The sequence below is a fragment of the Equus quagga genome, unplaced genomic scaffold, assembly GCF_021613505.1.
Source record: "Equus quagga isolate Etosha38 unplaced genomic scaffold, UCLA_HA_Equagga_1.0 HiC_scaffold_442_RagTag, whole genome shotgun sequence".
Lineage (NCBI taxonomy): Eukaryota > Metazoa > Chordata > Mammalia > Perissodactyla > Equidae > Equus > Equus quagga.
In genome coordinates this window covers 74,390-95,789 of record NW_025793793.1, presented here as the reverse complement: position 1 = coordinate 95,789, position 21,400 = coordinate 74,390, and the positions used below count along the sequence as shown (strand labels likewise).

Sequence of the window (21,400 nt, the reverse complement as noted above, 5' to 3'; positions counted from 1 at the left end):
CAAGGATGGTAAGAGGACCATCCAGGTTATGGGAATAAGAGGATATTCTTACTTTCTTACTTGACCAAATAGATGAGGCACAGGGTTCCAAAGATGCCATAGAAAGGGCCAAATGTGATGAAAAAGCGGATGTAAAAAGTACTGATCCAGGCCACATCCTGCAGAAAGAAGTGCTCAAAAGTTAGATGCTCTGAACACAATTTCAATTCCCTTTCAATGGGCTAGGGTCCCTTCACATACTGGCTAAATCTTATGTCTCGTTACTCAAGGATCTGTCTGGCAGGGGCCAAGCATTTTCATTTCCCATTTTCTACATGATGTTGCTTCTGAGAATGAGTCAAGTTACTCACCTCCCAACACCTTTGGCGGAATATCTGCCGCACGGTTAGGAACTGGGAATATATAGGCATGGTGAAGGGAAGAACTGGAAAAGAATAAAAGAAAAGATGGAGAATAAATGAGCAGATTATGACCTCAATTGAGCAGGAGTCTATCTTTTTCATATGCCACCCCTGGATATGTTGCCCCTGAGAAAGAATGCAAGGTGGATATCCACGACCACACCCTAGACTCCACTGGGTTTTTTGAGTCTCTGAGAGTGAACTAGGAATTTGGTTCAAGCTCCCTCAAGGAGACTAGTGAAGCTTTGAAGATTTGAGTCATTCTTGATGGAATGCTGGATCCTGGAAGAACTTCTGCTATGAGCTTTCAAGTTTTCTCTTCAGTCCTTCACAATGTTTAGGATTCAGCCCAGTAACAATATGTCTGCGTGGCAGAAATAAAGAAGGTTTACTCATTGCCTGGGTAGAGGGTTATGTACTTGCGTCTCTCCTAGCACCGATGAGGCTGCCTAGAGCACAAAGTCATCTTATGCAGACCCTTTGGTTTTGACAGACCCTCTCCTTGACCAAACTTTAGTCCAGTCGTCTGAATCCTCTTCTTGCCTAGGCCTCAGCATTGGTCTGCAAGCTCTCAAACTCTGCAAACCCTCAATACAAATGATTTCACCCACTCTCCACATTAAGATATTTGAACAACACTAACACAGTGTCTAACAGTTCAAAGCCACATCTCTGGGGTGACCCCAGTCCCCTTAAAGTCCTTGCCTGAGAAAGTTCAACACTGTCAACAGAAGGTACTGTTTCTTCAAGCCAAAACATGACTGTGGGTCTCTGACCTCCCTTTTCTAGAGCATTTCTGTTAGAAAACTTACAATTATAAACCTTTTTTATGCCCCTTTGAGATGTATCTTCTATAATACAGAGATATCTTTCTCGAGGACCTGGGAGTCATCCTTTTGAAATATAATCATCAGGAAAGATAGGGCCATTCATCCATGTCTCTGTGGGAGGGTAAGAGCCGAACACAGATTTCCTAATCATGTTGACCAGCTTCCCTTCCCTTCAATGTCTTTCAGTAATTTCCTTTAGCACGCCCCAGCGTTTAAAGTCTCCCTCATTTTGTTTCACCAGAGTTGAGCTCAGCTTATAAGGAAGCCTCTCTTTCCTATTGCAATAGCTTGAATAAAGTCTGTAGTGCCACCTTTAACAAATGCCCACCTCTGTTTTTCTTTGACAGTTTGAGTATGACTCATTTGTACCCAAGTTGCTAAGTTGGCATTTGAAGAGAAAGGGCACAGTGAAAGAGTTCCTGAGAGTAGTGTGGTTTGTGAGGTGGGCATTCTGCAGTGAATCCACACCATTCATTCATTCTTCATAAGCTAAGGGCATATTGTAGAACTATAGACATGGGAGGTGAGTTCAGAAAAGAAACTCCAACTGCTTTTTTCTTATGTGAACACACATCTAGTTAGTCTGGGGGTCAGCTGCTTTTCAAAATGGAGCACCAGTGTCCTCTTTCCTCATTTTGGTCATGCAACAAAAGGAGCAGGTGGCTACCATAGGTAGGGGCTGCCCAATTAAAGCAGGGCCAGCAGTGGAAGCTGCTCCCATATCACAAAATATGACCCTACAGGCCACTCTGATAAGGTATGTTACAGATGACTACTGGCAACCAACATCTGGGCAAATCAGATCATCTGCAACAGACTTTCCAGCTTTACCACTGTGGGCATTTGGGGTGAGATAATTCTTTATTGTTAAGGCTTGTCCTCTGTATTACATAACAGTGTCCCTGGCTTTCTGGCCCCTGGATGCCATTATCATTCCTCCCTCTCCATTTTAATAACCAAAAATTTCTCCAGACATTTTCAGATATTCCATTCGGTTAACATTGCTCCTGGTCAAGAACCACTGATCTACAGGAAATGTGTGGGACTGTCCCTGATTGGGGCTTATTTCTCAAACGTTTTAGATGAGCATATTTTGGAGTTCTATGAAACCTTTCTTTGTGAGCTGTTATGAATTTGATTTTGATTAAGAGCAAAGTATTTTTGTTGCTGATGTTTTTTGCTTTTTTTATTAATGTTATGATAGATTACAACCTTGTGAGATTTCAGTTGTACATTATTGTTAGTCATGTTGTGGGTACACCTCTTCCCCCTTTGTGCCCTCCCCCCACCTCCCCTTTTCCCTGGTAACCACCGATCAGATCTCCTTGTCAATATGTTAACTTCCACCTATGAGTGGAGTCATACAGAGTTCGTCTTTCTCTGACTGGCTTATTTCTCTTAACATAATGCCCTCGAGGTTTTTTATTGGTACCAGCATCATTCAGCTACCCTGCTTTCTTTTATATCTGCACCACATTCAGACCTATTATATAAATCTATATGTATGCCTATCTATGTATTGATCAATTGATCAGTAGATAGATATAGATATATAACAGGTACATATATGTATATCAGAAATATATATATACATAACTGTCCACCAGGATATCTTCTACAGCTGTGTGTAAGCTCTGGGAAGAGCCAGCTTTCTTTCACACAGAACATCTATGTGTGTCTTTTATTATCATTCCTCTACTTTTTCTGGCATCATCCTTTCAATGCTTTGGCATTATTTTCCTATCTGTCTTTCCTCCTGATTCAAATATTTCTATTCTTTTGTTCTTGACAAGTGTTTAGTCTATCCATGATGAGAGTCCCAGATGCAAATCCCCTTGATTGGCATCCTGCCTTCCATCCTTCTTGGATCATCTCCTTCCCTGCCTTATACCCAGAGTGATGAGATGAGTATTAAAAATTCTTATTTGCTCTTCCATTTTCCTTTTCAGATTTTCACCCCAGAAAGTCTGAAAGAAGACATGAAGCTTTTTCCAGTTAAAATAAGACACAGAGGGTTCCAGTCTGCCTTCTGCCTTGACAACAGCTTGCCTCAAGGAAATGGGATGAAGAAATGTGGCTGCAAGGAGACTCACCCATGTAGAAGTACAGGTGCTGCTTCTCATAATTGATGTATTTAATTTTCTTCTTGCCACACTGAATGGAGAGAGAACAAAATTTAGGTAAAAGACAATACTTCTGGCCACTACATCAAAGACATCTGCGTGTGTGAATGAGTGTGTATGTGAGTGTTTAAAATCTCTATGGAAAGAGCTATCCAATCAAAGTTCACCAGCAGTCAAATTAGAGGCACTAGAAGAACCAGAACTGGAATGAGATGACATTTTTTGGCATCTTTTTGCTTTAATTAAATGTGGGCAAATCTTGCATGGATGGTTTATTAAAATTGACCATGGAGATTGCGATCATTTTTTTTTTATTCCCATCGATTCCATTTTGAAAATTTGTTACTTATGTGGAGTGAAGTGGTGATTGAGAAGAACATTTGTGATGAGTTTTCCCAGCTCTTCTTTAACTGTGGTGTATAGAATTCTGCTTGAAGCTCAGTTTCCATCTATATTTATTCTTTCAACAGATATTTAATGAATGGTCATGCGAGGAAAGATATAGACATGGCCCCTCCTATTTATCTCATCTTTCCTCCTTTGTGCCATCATTATCATCATGGATCTCATGCGGTGATTTTCTATTTCTAAGACATGATGATATTATATATAATCTCATGACAGGGAATTTGATTCATTTTCTTGGGGTCTCCTCAGTTAATTTAGTCTTTTAGTGCACAAGACAGCAAATACCCTGAGAGCAGGTGGAGAAGTAATGGTTATAACTCCAGGAACTAGCAGACTCAATGAATGTTTAATTAAAGGAATGAATGAATAAATGATAATTCGCATTCACTCTGTATTTTTGCTGTGTGTTCACTTAGTTATAACTCCGTGGGCTGTGTTTGACTCTTGCTTTCCTCATTTCCTTGATAAGTTCACTTCTACATATAGATTTCCTCTCTTCTGGATAGTGGACTTTTTCCACCCTTCTCTTATTGGAGAAATAAAAAGAAATATCATGGTGATGAAGTAATAATAGCTATTTTCAGTTACTCTCAAACTTTCAAACATTTAAGTAGTGTGAAGCATGGAAGAAAGAATAGGTAGAAAATGCTTGGGAGTTAGCGAACCTAGGTGAAGACTGGTTGTGAATATCATTGCAAAGGTGGACTCTATGTCTTTCCAGTGCACATGACCTGACACATTGAAGATTTAATTCATCCTTGTTGAAGGACTGAATGTTTGGAAATAGTGGTGGAAAGATTCACAGTAAAATGAGAAGAAAGGATAAGTTCAAGTCTCTTCAGAACTATTTTTTGATGTGAAGTAACTGAATTTTAGAGTTTAAATAATTTTAAGCAATATCTTGTATGGTAGCTTTGACACTATAATGTACAGAACTCTATGTTTCAAGGCATAAGTCCAAAGAGCAGCTGTAAAACTTGGAGAGGTGGCCTACATCATTTTTGAAGAGGCAACAGGTGTATTGAATATGGCTCTAAAGAAGGCACTTCTGGAGAGGGTCAGGCTGCTTCATGAACTTCGGTGAGACAAATTTCTCTTTCTCTGTGGGGAGGACTAGGGAAATTAAAACGACACAGTTTTGTGATGAGCATAGGAGTCCACAGACATCACAGCAGTCCAAGTTGTTTGTGGAGCCATGGTCAAAAGCAAGTGATTTTTGATAACAGCCAGAATTTTCTTTTTCAGTCTAGGCAGTATATTCATTTCCTAATTCAGCTGCAGAAGAAGGTGAGTTCCCCAAAGCTGGGAAAACCTATTTTCAAAAAGCTTTGTGTACCACAGGACTTGGGCAGCAACTGACAAAACCATCCTCTTTTGTTTTTACAAAACTCCTAAATTCTTCTAGAAAGGGATAACACTGTCTTCCTAAGTACCTGATTCTCAAGATTTACCATTTCTCCCTGAGGAGAGAGACTTCTGTGGCTGTTCTTATACCTCCTTTGTTGAAAAAAGATTACCTCCTAAGAAATTTAGCAATTGCTCTTTACATGATGACTTTAAGTTGGTGGAAAAAATCAACATGTGACAATTTCTGGAGCTGACTTTTTCCTTTTGTTTTCTGTTGTTTAAGAAGCACAAATTAGTGGTGGGGGCTCTAAGTGTCTTACAAGGCACTTGGGCTGTGGGTCATGTGTAAATGAATCAAAATGAACATTAACTAAAAATAACAGCATAGTGTCTTCTAGCTGAGCTGGAATTAGTTGAGATAGTTAGCTATTTAGTTGTTTGTGATTTAGTGAGTTTTGAATATACCGACATGTCTTCTCTAATGAATGTCTCTATAAGCTTGTTAAATTTTGAAGAGTCATTGTCAACCTCAGTCATCTAGTTTAATGGTCTAATATTAGCTTGGGTTGTCCAGAAGTAGTGACAGGCACTGAGCGGGGATCCCTCTGCCATCAGGATTGCTGAAGTAGAGTGATATGGTTATCACATTTCCTACTGCAGGAAGTTGGACTGGATGACCTTTATGGTCATAGAGTCATACACTCCACATCTCCTCCTGTTCTTACAATCCCAGATTCAGTTATTTCAAATTTGTAACCTGGACGCAAAAGGAGAGGTGCCCTCAGACTATGCTTGAAGCTGGAACTTCCAGCTTGATGTTTCCAAAGCAAGGCTGAAGACTTTTCCAAGAACCACTTCCAGGGACATTTCTCTGGTGCCCATGATTTCTCAATGTACCTCAACAGGTTGCAAATCTCCAACCAGAAATAGTGGTAGTAAATTAACATCTGGGTCTTTGTGGTAGATGTTCGTTTTTACATGATGCTGCCAGTGTCCACTGTTCCACCAGTTTCTCGACATGGCCTGAGGAGAAGAGAGGGTTGATTAGCTGCAAGATTTCTCTCCTGAAATATCCTTCACTATCACAGATTCCTTCAGGCATCTCCAAAGTCAAAATAAGAGATTTGAGATTCTCAAATTTGTCCCCACAACCAGGTCACAGGATGATTCACTAACTGGAAGTTCTCAAAGCCTACAGACAAATAATCATCTGATTCAGGCTAAAACAACTCTTGATAATGAAAAAATCATAAAAACTTGTGGAAATAAATTGTTTTTCCATCTGTCTATTTTTTGATTCTCGTTTAAAAAAAAGTCTGAAGGTAGATGGGGCGGAGAGTATTCTTCCTATTTTACAAATAAAGAAACCTCGGCTCCAAGGCTTGAATTAGTTCTGTGGAAAAAAATTGGCCTTTCCTTTTGAAGAATCCTGCTTCAATGAACATTTCAAAAAATTATAGATCTGAAATGATTTTGTAGGGGGTCTTGGCTCAGATCATTGAATGAACAGGCTTCAATGCTCTCATATAAAAATAAATGTGAGTAAGATTATTACAGTTGATGCCAAGGTTGCATCATCTCTGATGAGGTCGTTTCTGGTTTTCTCTCTCTGAATGAAAGTCTGCAGACCTTAATAGAGCACAGGATTTAGAAACACATCAACCTCTTTCATAAACCAGATAAACACTGCTCGGTGGTTTGGACAAATCACTCATCCTCTTTGAGGTTCAATTTCATCTCCAGCAAATACAGTATAATGACATTTTTATCCATGGGTCATTTGGGGAGACATGAGAGGCTGTACATAAATTGTTGGCACGTTGCAATATTTAAGTTCCTCTCATTTCTCCTGTTGTTAATCTTTTATAGAAGAATAAGCAGTAGCAGTAGTTTTTATTCAGTATTTGACATCTCTCAATAACTGGCCTACACATGTTTTAGATTTGCCTGTCTAATAAAGTAGCCCCTAATCACATGTGGCTATTGAGCACTTGAAATGTGACCAAATTAAGATTGGCTGGAAGTATATAATACACACTAGATTTTGAGGACTCTGGATGAAAAGGGAATTTAAATTGTCTTATTAATAATTTATATACTGAGTACAGGTTGAAAAGATAATGTTTGAATATATATATATATATATATATGATAAAGTTACCTTTTAAAATGTGGTTACTGGAAAATTTAAAATGACAAGTCATTTAAACATGGTTGGCATTATTTTTCTGTTGGACTATGTTGGTTGATTCATCTATGGTAGAGAGGGATGAGCATGTTTGAAAATCTGTAAGTGCTGTCTTTCTATAGTATTCATTGTGTCTTCTCTTAGCACCCACCCCCCTACTCCAATCCATCAGGAGTGGTATTCTCATCTCACCTCTAAGATTTTCTAATACCCTTACGGTGGAATCTCTCTCTTATTCTCTCCAGTCCCAGGTCACTCTGTTGAAGTTTATGCTTTAATGGGCAGTCACTTTCCAAACATTTCTTTTTGAATGTCTCATGATATTTCAAACTCAACAAGTGCTACGCTATTTCCAGTCCTCCTTCTGGGGCCCCACCACACTCCAAACTTCTATCAAAGTGCATACCACTCACTGACTCTTAAAATTGTGTATACACTCAGGGATTTTTAAAAAAGCATCAGCTAGAGTGGGGCTGATCTGAAATATTCCATACACTGTCAACAAACCAACTCCAGGGCAGATGAGTCTCACTTTTCCTCTGACGTCTTTGGAATTGGGGAGAGAGGGTGGAAGTGTCCATTACCTGAATCTCACGATGACATAAGGAACCATCTCTGCATTATTTCTGTGATAAGGATTTTTGAGCGAATCCAGAAACACTTCAACTATCCAACACTGGTGGATAAAGGGCAGAATAGTGTGCCTACATAAATTTTATGGTAAAATGAAGCTTGTCACATATAATGACAATATATTATTCATTTTAACCATTTTGAGTGGCAGACATATTTCTAATATGAATCTAGATCCAACCCTGTGTTGTCTAATCTACTTAAGCCTCAGTTTGCTCAACCAGAATGAGAGTATATAAGAAGACTAGGTGATTCTAAGATTTTTCCAATTTAATGATGCCATGATTTATGGTCTAATTCCCTATCTTCTTAGTACCATAACAATTTAACATTTTTCTTAATTATTCTGGGTCCCCATTTTGATTATGGAAAGATTATTCCTAGTATTATTAACAGCTGAAAGTTATTGAGCATTTCCCATATGTCATGCTTTGTGTTCAGCACAACACAGGTATATGACATATAATCCTAACAATATCCCTGTCGGGTTGAAGCCATCATCTGTCTCCATTTTACAACTGAAGAAACTGAGGTTCATAGACATTAAGCAATTTGATCAAAGTGACCCAGCTAACTAGTGGCTGAGTTCCTACAGAAGGCAGGTCTGATGTTAGAGCCACAGTTCTTAATCCTGGCTGCAGGTTAGAATCACCTGGAGAGCTTTCAATACAGTGCTGACGCCCAGACCCCACCACAGATGAATTAAATGAGAACCTCTAGAGAGGGTACCTGTACCTGGGAAGCAGTGTTTTCTAAAAGCTCTTCAGATGACTGTAAATGAGAGCCAGAATGGAGGAGCCAGAATGACTCCTCAATATTAGCTCCTAATGTGAGAGATGGGAACCCTGAGGGCCAGAGATAGTATGTGACTTACTCAAGGTCACATAATGAGCATTATCAGAGGCAGGGCTAGAAGCCACTCTTAGCAATCCTGTTCTGTTACCTAGGTTTCTTTCTTCATTCACTCATTCATTCCTTCATTCAACAAATACTTATTGAAGGCCTCCTATGTGCCAGGCACTCTGCCAGGTGCTGCACCCAGTGTGCATTGCATAGGAGTGTGTGCTTCCCCTCCTGGAGCTATGTTGGGGGGATAAAACCAACTGCCATCATCACCACCTTGGTTTTCTGCAGTTTTTTCAGCAGTCTAGGTTTGGTAACCCAAGAATCTTGAACAGAGCCATCTGTAATTTCTTGCCCATCTTTTCTCTTTCTCTTCAGGGTTTATCTATTTTCTTGCATTTTTTCCTTTATTTCTTCATAGTCCCACCCTTCTGGAATTAATCAGGCTTTCTGGCATCCCCTAGCTTCCCAGCGATAAATGTCCAGACCCCTTCTAAGAATATTCCCTCTCATGATTTTACAGGCACATCTCCATTTGTAAAGTCACAATCCTTCTCCTGTAAGGTGGATTCTTAAGGAGGTACCAAATAGTTTACTAGGATAAGGAAAAATATTAGAATTTCTTAAATAGAGATAAATGTTATCCTTATAAAATTCTAACTTTAGCATATATATTACAGTTATATTGCATATTAGTATATGTAAATATATGTATATATAATACATACATTGTTAATATATCTACTTTTATTTGTGGGCTTATACAAACAGTTTTATTGAGATGAGTGAACAAAGAAACTTGGAAACCTGTGCCTTAGCAAATGATGTTCAGGAATCCCATCATACTTCCTGAACATCTCATACCTTGAGATGACATATCAGAAATTTGTGCATCAGGCGGTTCCAATTGGACTTTTTAAATATGGATAGGTGTCCTGCATCATGCTGTAAAAATCCACTCTGAGCCTAGAAGAGACCAAATTGTGGTTAGAGAAATTGGGACGTCAAGAACTAATTCACAAATTAGCACGATAGTAGATTCAGGAGTCCGTCTGAGAAAAAGAGTGGGAGAGCTTCTCTGAACTCAAGCTAAGTTTACTTTCTATTTCCCACACGTGTCACATTCTTCCCCACCTCCATGCTTTTGCACAGATGGTTCTCCAGCTGAGAATGCTCTCCTTGCCACTGTCAAAATCTTTCAGTGTGGAGTGGAAAGAGCATGACCTGTGGAGTCAGGCAGATTTGGGTTCTAAACCTTCTTCACCACTTATGAGTTGCACGAATCTTGGTGAGTTATTAGTAGCTTGAACCTTAATCCTTCATTGATAAGCGAGGATAATAACATCTTACTCACGGAGCTTTTATGCGGCTTAAACATGTGTACAGTGACTGGCTTATGCTAAACACCAAACAAATGTTTGCTTCCTTTCTTATTTGAAAAGTTGCTTTTCGTGGAATAAGAGAAGTTAGCTTTTCAAAAACAAATAGCATATGAAATTCTGGAATTGACATTGGTGTTACTTCTTCTTAAAACCTTCTACAGTTGTTCCGATCAGAATTAAATGCCTCTTTCCTCTCCAATAGGACAAGCTCTTTCCCCTCCTTGGCATCCATGTCATTGTGTCATATAGTATGTTAGATATTTGAATGACAGTCTCCTCCAGTGGATGACTCATTTTCCAAGGGCAGGGACCACATGCATTGGGGTTTATGTCCACAACACCGTGTTGTGTTCATAGAAGTCCATGCTCAGAGATTCATATTTGATTCAACAAGGATTTATCAAATACCCTGCTATGTGCCAGCTGCTGGTTGTCCTTTATGGCAAAATCTATACATTCTTAATTCTTATATAATGAGATGTCTTTGCTCTTGAACAATTCATGGTTTGATGAATTGATAAATCTTGGTTGCTAAATGAATGAAATATAAGGTGAGTGTTACATGGCTGAGAGTAGAACTGCAGTTCCTGAAGATGTGTGGATCAAATTGAGCAAAGAGTAGCAACTGCCATGAATTAAATATTTACCACATACTAGGTATTTTCTACATTATCTTGTTTAGCTGTCCTCAGCATACTTCCATAACATAATTTGCTATAGCCATTTTACAGACAAGAGAACTGGGGGCTGGTGAGGTTTGGTAATTTGCTGGTGTGAGATGCTGATGAGTAGGTTGCTAGGAAGTATCAGGCAGCAGCTGACAACAATCTAAAGACAGAAGAAAAATTCTAAGCTTTTCCCTGAAGCCATTGCCTGGGCTTAGGATGCTTGCTTACCTGAGAAATTGTGAGAAGAAAGGAAGCGAATATTGTAATACACCAGCCATTGCCAAAATGCCACAGCATTAGCCAAGCCAGGGCTTCCAAAATCAAGATCTGGGCAAGGTGAAGGAAAAAGAACCCCAGATTGGCGTTGAACATATTCATATCCTCTAATTTCCTCCGCAATTCTTGGAAATCTTCCACCAACTGGGACTGTGAAATGAATATTCACATTGAGTAATGAATTAGTGCCTTCAAGGGAGAAGGAACACAAATGAACATAATTAAGAATCTATTTTATTAACTTACTAATGCCTTAATTTTGTGAATAGAAACTTATTAATATTAATAAATTTAATTTGGCAGAAGTATAAACAAAAGACAATTAACAAAGAGACCCTTCAAAAAGGTTGTGGTGGTGGCTGGCCAGGGGGTGTAGTTGTTAAGTTCATGTGGTATGACTGCAACAACATGGCAGAGTTAGATGTTCCCTTTGTCTCTCCCCCTTTTGAATTATAAGTAAGCGGAGATTCGCTGACCAATGGAGGAAGCTCACACAGCACAGCAGGATGCCTCAGAGACACACAGCTATACATCTGAGCATGGATAGACTGGCTCCATGGGGAGTGGTGGAGAAAGGTGAGCACTCCCTACTCTCCCCTGGTGGCCCTGTGCATGCACACAGACACTTCCCAACCCAGCATGAGTGCTCTGAAAGTGGGAACATGCACTGGGGCAACTGTAGGGGGCGAGATGGTTGCAGCCCTTAGCCTACTTCTGATTGCTTTACCAACAGGGAGGGGGAGTCCACTGGGCCCCTAAAGTGCCAAAGAGTGGCCCTACCTTGGTCCCAGGGACGAAGCCCTGCCCACCAAGCATAGCAGCCCTGTGGACCACAAGCAGAGACTGCAGCAGAAACACATGCTGGAGGAAGCACATTCTAGGCTTATGTGAATACCCATGGTGCCACTGAGCCCCAAAACAGGAAATGTGTCCCAGAGTAGCTGAAGGAAGAGGCAGCAGCAGCCCTTAGCCCACTGGTGATTGCTTTCCTGGCAGGGAGGTAGAGCCCAGCATGCCCCCATGGCACCAGGAGTGGTACTAGTTTTGTCCAAAAATGAAGCCCTGCCCACCACAGATAGTCCCCACAAGTGCCTGAACACACCCCATCCTGAGGCAAGCATCTATAAAACCCCCATAGTTTCAAGCAGATGAGGTCAGGCCAGAAACTCTGCTCCTGTTTCCCCTTAGTGGTAACGGGTGGAATCTGTGACCTAATACTACCACAAATGCCATCACAAAAGATTAGCTCAGAGGTCAGCCCAGTGGCGTACTGGTTAAGCTCATGTTCTCTGCATTTGTGGCCCGGGATTCACTGGTTCAGGTCCCAGGCACGGACCTATGTACTGCTTATCAATCCATACAGATGCAGGTGTCCTACATATAAAATAGAGGAAGATGGGCAAGCCATTTTCTCAGGGCCAAGATTCCTCAGCTAAAACATGATGGAGACAGGCGTTAGCTCATGGCTAAACTTCATCAAAAATGAATAAATAAATAAATAAATAAATAAATATTAGTTCATCAAACACCATTAGAAAAAGCAACAACAATTCAGACCAGATAGAAAATGACAATTCTCCAGAAACCAACCCTGAAGCCACAGAATTTAACAGCCTAAATGACAGAGAATTCAAAATAGCTGTCATAAAGAAACCCAACCATTTACAAGAGAACACAAGAAGACAGATCAAGGAGCTCAGGAATAAAATGAACCTCTTCAACAAAGAGATTGAAAGTATAAAAAAAATCAAGCAGAAATTCTGGATATGAAAAAGACAATTAATGAGAAAAGAAGTAATCTAGATTCCTTAAGAAGTAGAGCTGATGTATGGAGGAAAGAATTAGTGATTTAGACAATTATAGAAATTCTATAAGTGGAGGAGGAGATAGGTGGAACTAAGATTTAAAATAAAAGAACTCATTCTTTGAGAAATATCTGACTCAATTAGGAAAAGAAACATAATGATTACAGGTATTCCAGAGGAGAAGAGTGGGAGAAAGTAGCAGAGAGCTTGATCTAAGAAATAATAGCTCATCACTTCTCAAACCTGGGGAAGGTTCCAGATTTACAAATACATGAAGCTAATAGAATGCCTAATTACATCAATGCTACAAGACCTTCCGCAAGGCATATAACACTAAAAATGGCAAAAGTCAATGACAAAGGAAAAATATTGAGTCTAGCAAGGCAAAAGAAAACAACCTTCAAAGGATACCCTATCCAGTTTTCAGCAGATATTTCAGAAAAAACCCTACAATCTAAGAGAGAATGGAATGTTATATTCAAAATACTGAAAGATAGATCTTTCAGCCAAGAATACGTTATCCAGTAAAACTTCCCTTCAGATCTGATGAAGAAAAAAAAGTTTTGCCAGATAGCCAAAAGCTGAGGGATTTCATCACCACTAGACTTCACCAACAAGAAATAATTAAAGATGCCCTCACTCCAGTAACAAAAAGGCAAAGGTCTACAAAGCTCTGAGTAATGAGACAAATAGACAGACATGATCATAAAACTGCAGCCCTGTATCAGAACAGGGAGGCAAAGATTCCATTATAAGTTAAGAGATAAATGGAAAGTAGGCATCAAAAGTAAGGATAAACACTTCAACTTAGTCTCAAAAACTCAGAACATTAAAAGCAGAACAATTTGTAACAGCAATAACACAGAAGGGGAGAGGAAAGGGAAAGAAGTTGATTAGATTAATGGAGATAAGAGGCTATGAGAAAATGGATGATCTCATCTATGAGATCGTTTATACAATCCTGGTGGTAACCACCAAAGAAAAAATCAGAGCAGAGCTACAATTCACAAAAAGAGGGAAAAGTGAGAAAACCTCTTCAGAGAACCACAAAAATGAAATGGCAGTCAGAAATAGAAAGGAAGAGAAAAAAAGGAAACATAGAAAAATGAGAAAACAGGGGATAAAATGGCAGTATTAAGCCCTCATATATCAATAATCACTCTAATGTAAATACATTGAATTCTTCAATCAAAAGACACAGAATAGCAGGATGATTAAAAAATCACACCCAAAAATATGCTGCCTCCAGGAAACACATTTCACCTCTGAAGACAAGCATAGGCTCAGAGTGGAGGGATGGAAGACAGTACTCCAAGCAAATGGCAAAAAAAAGAAAGTAGATGTCGACATATTTCTATCAGACAAAGCAGACTTCAAGTTAAAAAAGACAATGAGAGACAAAGAGTGGCAGTGTATAATGATAAAAGTGACATTCTACCAAGAGAAGAAAACACTTGTTAATATATATGCACCCAACACAGGGGTACCAAAGTACATAAAACAATTGTTAACAGACTTCATGAGGAAATTAACAGCAACACAATAGTAGTAGGGGACCTCAACAGTCCACTACATCAATGGACAGAACATCCAGACAAAAAACCATGAGGAAATAGTGGATTTACATGAAACACTTGATAAAATGGACTTAGATATATGCAAATCTTTCCATCCAAAAATCGCAGATAACACATTCCTCTCAAGTGCACATGGATCATTCTTGAAGATAATTCTCCCATATGTTGGGAAACAAGGCAAGCCTTAATGAATTTAAGAAGATTGAAATCATCCCAACCACCTTTTCTCAGCATCATGCTATATAACTAGAAATCAACTACAGGAAACAAACTGGGAAAGGCAGAAATAGGTGGACACTAAACAAATGCTATGAACATGCATTGGATCAAGGAAGAAATCAAAGTGGAAGCAAACTAGAAAATACCTGGAGAAAAATGAAAATGAAAATGAAAATACAACATACCAGCTCTTACGGGATGCAGCAATGTCTGCCATAAGAGGGAAATTTATAGCAATACAGGGCCACCTCAACAAGAAAGACAAATCCCAAGTAAGTCATCTTAAAATGCACCTGATAGAAGTAGAAAAAGAAGAACAAGCTAAGCCCAAAGTCAGCAGAAGAAGGCAAATAATGAAAACCAGAGAAGAAATAAATGAAATAGAGACTAAAAGACAGTAGAATTGAATTAAGGAAACTAAGAGCTGGTTCTTTGAGAACTCAAACAAACCTTTTGCCAGACTCACCGAGAAAAAAAGAGAGAATCCTCACATAAATAAAATGTGAAATGAAAGAAAAGTAATTACAACAGTACTAAAGAAATACAAAGGATCATAAGAGAATACTGTGAAAAGCTTTATGCCCACAAATTGAATAACGCAGAAGAAAGGGATAAATTTCTAGACTCATACAACCACTTAAAACTGAATCAAGAAGAAATAGAGAATCTGAATAGATCAATCATGAGGAAAGAGATTGAAACAGTGATCCAAAAGTTTCCAAAAAACAAAGACCAGGACCAGACGGCTTCTCTGGAGAATGCTACCAAACATTCAAAGAAGATTTAATAGCTAGCCTTCTCAAAGTATTTCACAGAAGAAGATGGAATGCTTCCTAACTCATTCTATGAGATTGAAATTACCCTGATACCAAAACTAGACAAGGATGACACAATGAAGGAAAACTACAAGTCAATGTTGCTGATGAACTTAGATGCAAAAATCCTTAACAAAATGTTGGCAAATTGAATATGGCAATACATTACAAGGATTGTACACCATGATCAAGTGGGATTTATTCTAAAGATGCAGGGATGTTTCAAAATATGCAAATCAATCAATGTGATATGCCACATTAACAAAATGAGGATAAGAATCATATCATCATCTCAATAGATGCAAAGAATGCCTTTGACAAAATCCAACATCCATTTATGATAAAAACTCTCAGTTAAATGGGTATAGAAGGAAATTACCTCAACATAATATAGGCCATATATGAGAAACTCACAGCGAATGTCATACTTAATGCTTAAAAATTGAAAACCATCTCTTTGAGAATAGGAACAAGACAAGGGTGCCCACTCACTCCACTCCTATTCCACATAGTACTGGAGATTTTGGCCAGAAGAATTAAGCAAGAAAAAGAAATAAAAGATATCAGAATTGGAAGGGAAGAACTGAAATTCTTGCTCTTTGCAGATTACATCATTCTATTTATAGAAAAACCTACAGAATCCACCAGAAAACTATTAGAAATAATCAACAACTACAGCGAATTTGTAGGATACAAAATCAATTTAAAAGACTCGATGCATTTCTATACACTAACAATGATCTACCAGACAGAGAAATCAAGAATACAATCCCATTTACAATTGCAACAGAATAAAATATCGCAATCCCATTTAAAATTGCAAAAAGATTAAAATATCTAAGAACTAACTTAGTGAAAGAGGTGAAAGACCTGTACAGTCAAAACTAGAGAACATTATTGAAAGAAATTGAAGAAGATACATTGAAATGGAAAGATATCACATGCTCGTTGGTCAGAATAATAAACATAGTTAAAATGTTCACACTCTAAAGAAATCTACAGATTCATTGCAATCCCAATCAGAATCCCAATGACATTCTTACCAGAAATAGGACAAACAATCCTAAAATTTACATGGAGCAACAAAAGACCTCAAATAGGCAAAGCAATCTTGAGACAAAAACAACAAAGCTGGAGGCACCACAGTCCCTGATTTCGAAATATAATACAAAGCTATAGTAATCAAAACAGCATTGTGCTGGCACAGAAACAAACAGATCAAGAAAACAGAATTTAAAGCCCAGAAATAAAACCACATATGTATGGGCAGTTAATCTTTGACAGAGGAGCCAAGAACGTACAATATAGAATAGAAAGTCTCTTCAATAAATGTTGGGAAAACTAGACAGCCACCTACAAAAGAATGAAAGTAGACCATTATCTTGCACAAAACACAAAAATTAACTCAAATTGATTAAAGATTTGAATGTAAGACCTGAAACCATAAAACTCTTAGATGAAAATATAGGCAGTACCCAAGTTGACATTGGTCCTAGCAACATCTGTTAGAATACCATGTCTACTCGGGCAAGTGAAGCAAACAAAAGAGTGAACAAATGTGATTACATCAGACTAAAAGTCTTCGGCAAAGCAAAGGAAACCATGAACAAAATGAAAAAAAAAAAAACCCACCAACTGGAAGAAGATATTTGCAAATCATTTATCCAACAAAGAATTGATCTCCCAAATATATAAAGAGCTCATAGAATGCAACAATCAAAAAACAAACAACTCAACCAGAAAATGGCAGAGCATATGGACAGATATTTTTCCAAAGACGATATACAGATGGCCAACAGACCCATGAAACAATGTTCAACATCACTAAATATTAGGGTAATGCAAATCAAAACTACAACAAGATACCATCTCAAATGGGTCAGAATGGCTATCATTACCAAGACAAAAAGCAACAAATGTTGGAAAGGATGTAGAGAAAAGGGAGCCTTCATACAGTGCTGGTGGGAATGCAAACTGGTGCAGCCAGTATGGAAAACAGTAAGGAGGTTTCTCAAAAAATTACAAATACAAATACCATATGACCCAGCTATCCCCCTACTGAGTATTTATCCAAAGAACTTGAATTCAACAACATAAAGAGACTTATGCAGCCCTATGTTCATTGCAGCACTAAAAATAGTGAAGAGATGGAAGCAGCCCAAGTGCGTATCGGCTGACGAATGAGTAAAGAAGATGTGGTGCGTATATATATATATATACAATGGAATGCTACTCAGCCATAAAAAGACAAAAATTTTCCCATTTGCAACGACATGGGTGGACATTCAGGTTATGATATTAAGAGAAATAAGCCACACAGAGAAAGACAAATATTGCATGATTTCAACAATATGTAGAAGACAAATACAAGGATAAAGAGAACAAATTAGTGGTTATCAGAGGAAAGGGGGTTCGGAGTGGGCAAAAAGTAAAGGGGCACATATGTAGCGTGATGGACAAAAATCAGGCTACTGGGGGCAAGCACGATGAAGTTTACTCAGAAATTGATAAATAACAGTGTACACCCCAAATTACACATTGTTATAAAGCAGTATGATCTCAATAAAATTAGTTGAAAAACAGATAGAGCTCACAGATGTTAGCTCAGAGCCAATCTTCCTCACACACACACACGCACACAGGGTTATAATAAATTTTTTTTCTCTCGAGAAGAGAAAGATGAGTAGTGATTTGTAAACCGTCCTCAAACTGTTACAGAATTCTGTTAGAATCAGTTTCTTTTACTGAATGGGGGTTGGTCAGTAAAGACATACATAAGTCTAACAGTTGTCTTTAAAATCATCAGTATTATTTCAGGTGTTGAGTGATCTCTGGCTATGCTCTGGGGAACTCTGTTCTCTATATGGATCTGTGTTACTGTAGTTAGTGGTATGGTTTACAAGTGTTTTCAATGTCATCACCTGTTGATATGTGCACAGGGCTCTTGCATAGATGATGAACAAGACAAATGTAATTCAGTTAGATTAGCTCGAAGGATGACTTTTCCGTGAACTGCTCAACGGATCTCCAGAAACAAGATACAGAGTCTCCAATGACATTAGTGTGTGTCTGCTGGCTGGAGGGGTCCTGGTCCTGTGGTCATGTAGTGTGCATATGTGCATGTGTGTGTATGTATAATGCTAGCATTTGTTTACAAGCTTGCCACATTATACTGGAGAGTCAGTGCCAAGGCTGAAAAGAAATCTCTCTTAGCTTAATGACTAGAATGGGTTTAAAATCAGGACAGTTGAGAAAGTGACCAGGGTATAAGAAAGAGGGCAGGATTCTTCAGATGTAAGAAAGGTGAGAAATTTGAAACAGAAAAAGAAAGAGTTATGAAAATAATTCTAGAAGCCAAAAATTTTATTTCAAAATTTACTGATGGAACTTTAATAAGATCCTCTGCCTTGGAAAAGTCTGGATGGGCTCATCTCTCAAGCCCCCATCAACCTTGAAATTCTGATGGCCATCGATAATTATAATGTCATGTCTAGAGTGCCTCTCAGCCTGGTCATCTTTTCCAACCCATTTATTGTACACAGCAGGGGATCACCAAAGCCCAGAAAAGTGACAGATCTGAAATTATCAACAAGTCAGTGACAGATCCTGGAGTTAAACTTATGCTTCCTGACCCTGAGTTGCATGCTCAAACAGTAATTTTCCCTCTATATACATGTTTCTATCTGTATATATAGAGATGTATTAAAGAAAATTTATGGTAGACTTTTAGCCCCAGAGTCCAACACTGTTTTAGATAATGAATGATCATCTCATAGCTTTCAGCCACTAGTGGGGATTTCTTTTCCATAGAAAAAATTTCTTTGAAAAATAATTATGCTTTGCATCCTCTTCCATTCTTAACCTAGGACTACCTGCCCTAAATGATGGGGACATATCTAGAGGTTTATCGACAACTAGTACCACCACTGAGTTCATGTTATTGACAGTACCTAAAATCTGCTTAGCATTTTCTATGTTCCAGACCCTGTGCTTTAAATGCCTTTAACTCTTTCAACAATCTCCCAATAACTTTTGTGAGTTTGGTGCTATTGTTGTTGCCATTTTATAGACAGAGAAACAGAACCACAGAGAGGTCTGGTAGCTGACCTAAACCCACACAACTTGCGACTGAGCTGGGTTGTGAGTCCAGGCTGTCCACTCACAGAGCACACTCTTCTAAATATAGAGCTGAGCTTCCTGACACACAGCCTCGCGGGATGAACGGGATGCATGTGGAGCTAAGGAGAGAGCCTGAGTGTTCCTCTCAGGGCTGCAGTTAACCAGCTCTGTGACCTCAGATGCCTCCTGTCCCTCTGTGACCTTGTTTCCTCATTTCCTACAGCAGAAACATAATCTTTATTCTATCTGCCTCACAGTGATATATTATCAGCACTTTGTGAAAATTATTTTACAAGAATTATACAAACGTAAGCTAATTCAAAAAAACACATTGTTATAAAATGAAATGTTCAATATTAATAAAAATCCCTTTAAGGTTAATGTAAAACAATCCTAGGGAATTTTTAGTCTGCTAATGACCCTTTCCTTTGAAAGATAGTATATCAGGTAGCCGAAGTGTTAGACAAAGAAAGAGTGGTGCCCTGCCTTGGGAATATCTAAGGAATTGGTCCAGAAATAAGTGACTCGGAGTCTCAATTCTTTCACACACCAGCTCTGGGAATTTCATAGAGTGATTTATTTCCCCAGAACTATAATTTCTCAAATGTAAAAAGGGTTGTAGATAAGATACTCACATCTTTCATTCAGTGGCTATTTATAAAGTTCTTAGTGAATGTCTGATTTTGTGCCGATAGATGCTGAAGACAGATATAAGCAAAATAGACATATTCTCTGCTCTCATGGACCTTCGTTTCACAGAAAACATAGATACAAACATTCAACAAATAATTACAAGCAGTCATGGGAAAAAATACAGCCTTAATTTGCCTGACATCAAGCAGATGCTTAGAGACCTGCAGTTACTGTTTGGTTGGGAACCAAAAATTCCATTCCTTTGTTTTACAGAGGTTTAAGAGCTCTGAGGGTTTAAGGAAGAGGACATTGTTTTTGATACATGCAGAATCCACTCCTTCATGCTATGGTAGGTACCTTGGCATGTTGACTGATTTCTCACAGAAAATGATAACTTGGCCCTGAAATATACCTTGTCCCCATCCTCTCCATACTCTTGAGTCCTTAGACCTCACTCACATTTTTGTTTCTCTCCTGGCTGGGCTCTCCAGGGGCAAGCTCTCCGATGAGCAGGGGCTTAAGGTACAACTGCACAACGTCAAGCTGCGGGTGCATGGCTCTGAAGACATCCTGTAAATCAGAGAGGATTGTTAGAGGCTTAAAAGAGACCTGTTGCTCCATAGATTAGTCCCCTTCCTTATCTCATCCTCTGCCCAACTTCGAAACCAATACCAGCTCTGTTATAGAGGATTTGTTTCTCACTCCAGATTGATGCTTCAAGTTTATCAATGTTACCCTTGGAAACCCTCTCTGAAAACCTCATGGTGGAGATCCACCTACTGAATTCACTGCTTCACTAGGCAAGTCCAACGTAGCCAGGTTATCCCCAAGTGTTAGAAGAGATCACTGCTCATTTTATTGAGCACCAGAAGAAATTGTTGGCTTGAGTTAATGGGCTACGATGAAACTTCAATGTCCAACATCATGGTTGGTGTGGAAGTTGCTTACACCATCTGAGGCATGCAGCAACCAAGACTGTCTGTGCAAATCATATCTCCCACCAAAGTCTCCCTCTTGTGTCTTGCCAAAGGCCCAGGGGAATGAGACTCTTGAATTAAGTTCTTTCTGAAGAAAGGTTAAATTTGATGATGGTAGCTTAAAACAAATGCATAAGAGAGCCTAGGAGCAAAGCC

The 21,400-nt window shown here is 38.8% G+C and overlaps 1 protein-coding gene across 1 annotated transcript in view; it reads right to left on the bottom strand.

Annotated features, from left to right (window-relative positions):
- Nucleotides 1-21,400, bottom strand: part of LOC124232302 (fatty acid desaturase 2-like protein FADS2B) — a 31,889-nt gene that overhangs the window by 6,413 nt on the left and 4,076 nt on the right. The window contains exons 2-8 of the mRNA XM_046649264.1: nt 20,727-20,837; nt 11,052-11,249; nt 9,638-9,739; nt 6,007-6,132; nt 3,325-3,385; nt 351-424; nt 61-158 (exon numbers count right to left, since the gene is read on the bottom strand). Coding sequence (XP_046505220.1) covers nt 61-158; nt 351-424; nt 3,325-3,385; nt 6,007-6,132; nt 9,638-9,739; nt 11,052-11,249; nt 20,727-20,837 — 770 coding nt within the window. The remainder of the gene's footprint in view (nt 1-60; nt 159-350; nt 425-3,324; nt 3,386-6,006; nt 6,133-9,637; nt 9,740-11,051; nt 11,250-20,726; nt 20,838-21,400) is intronic.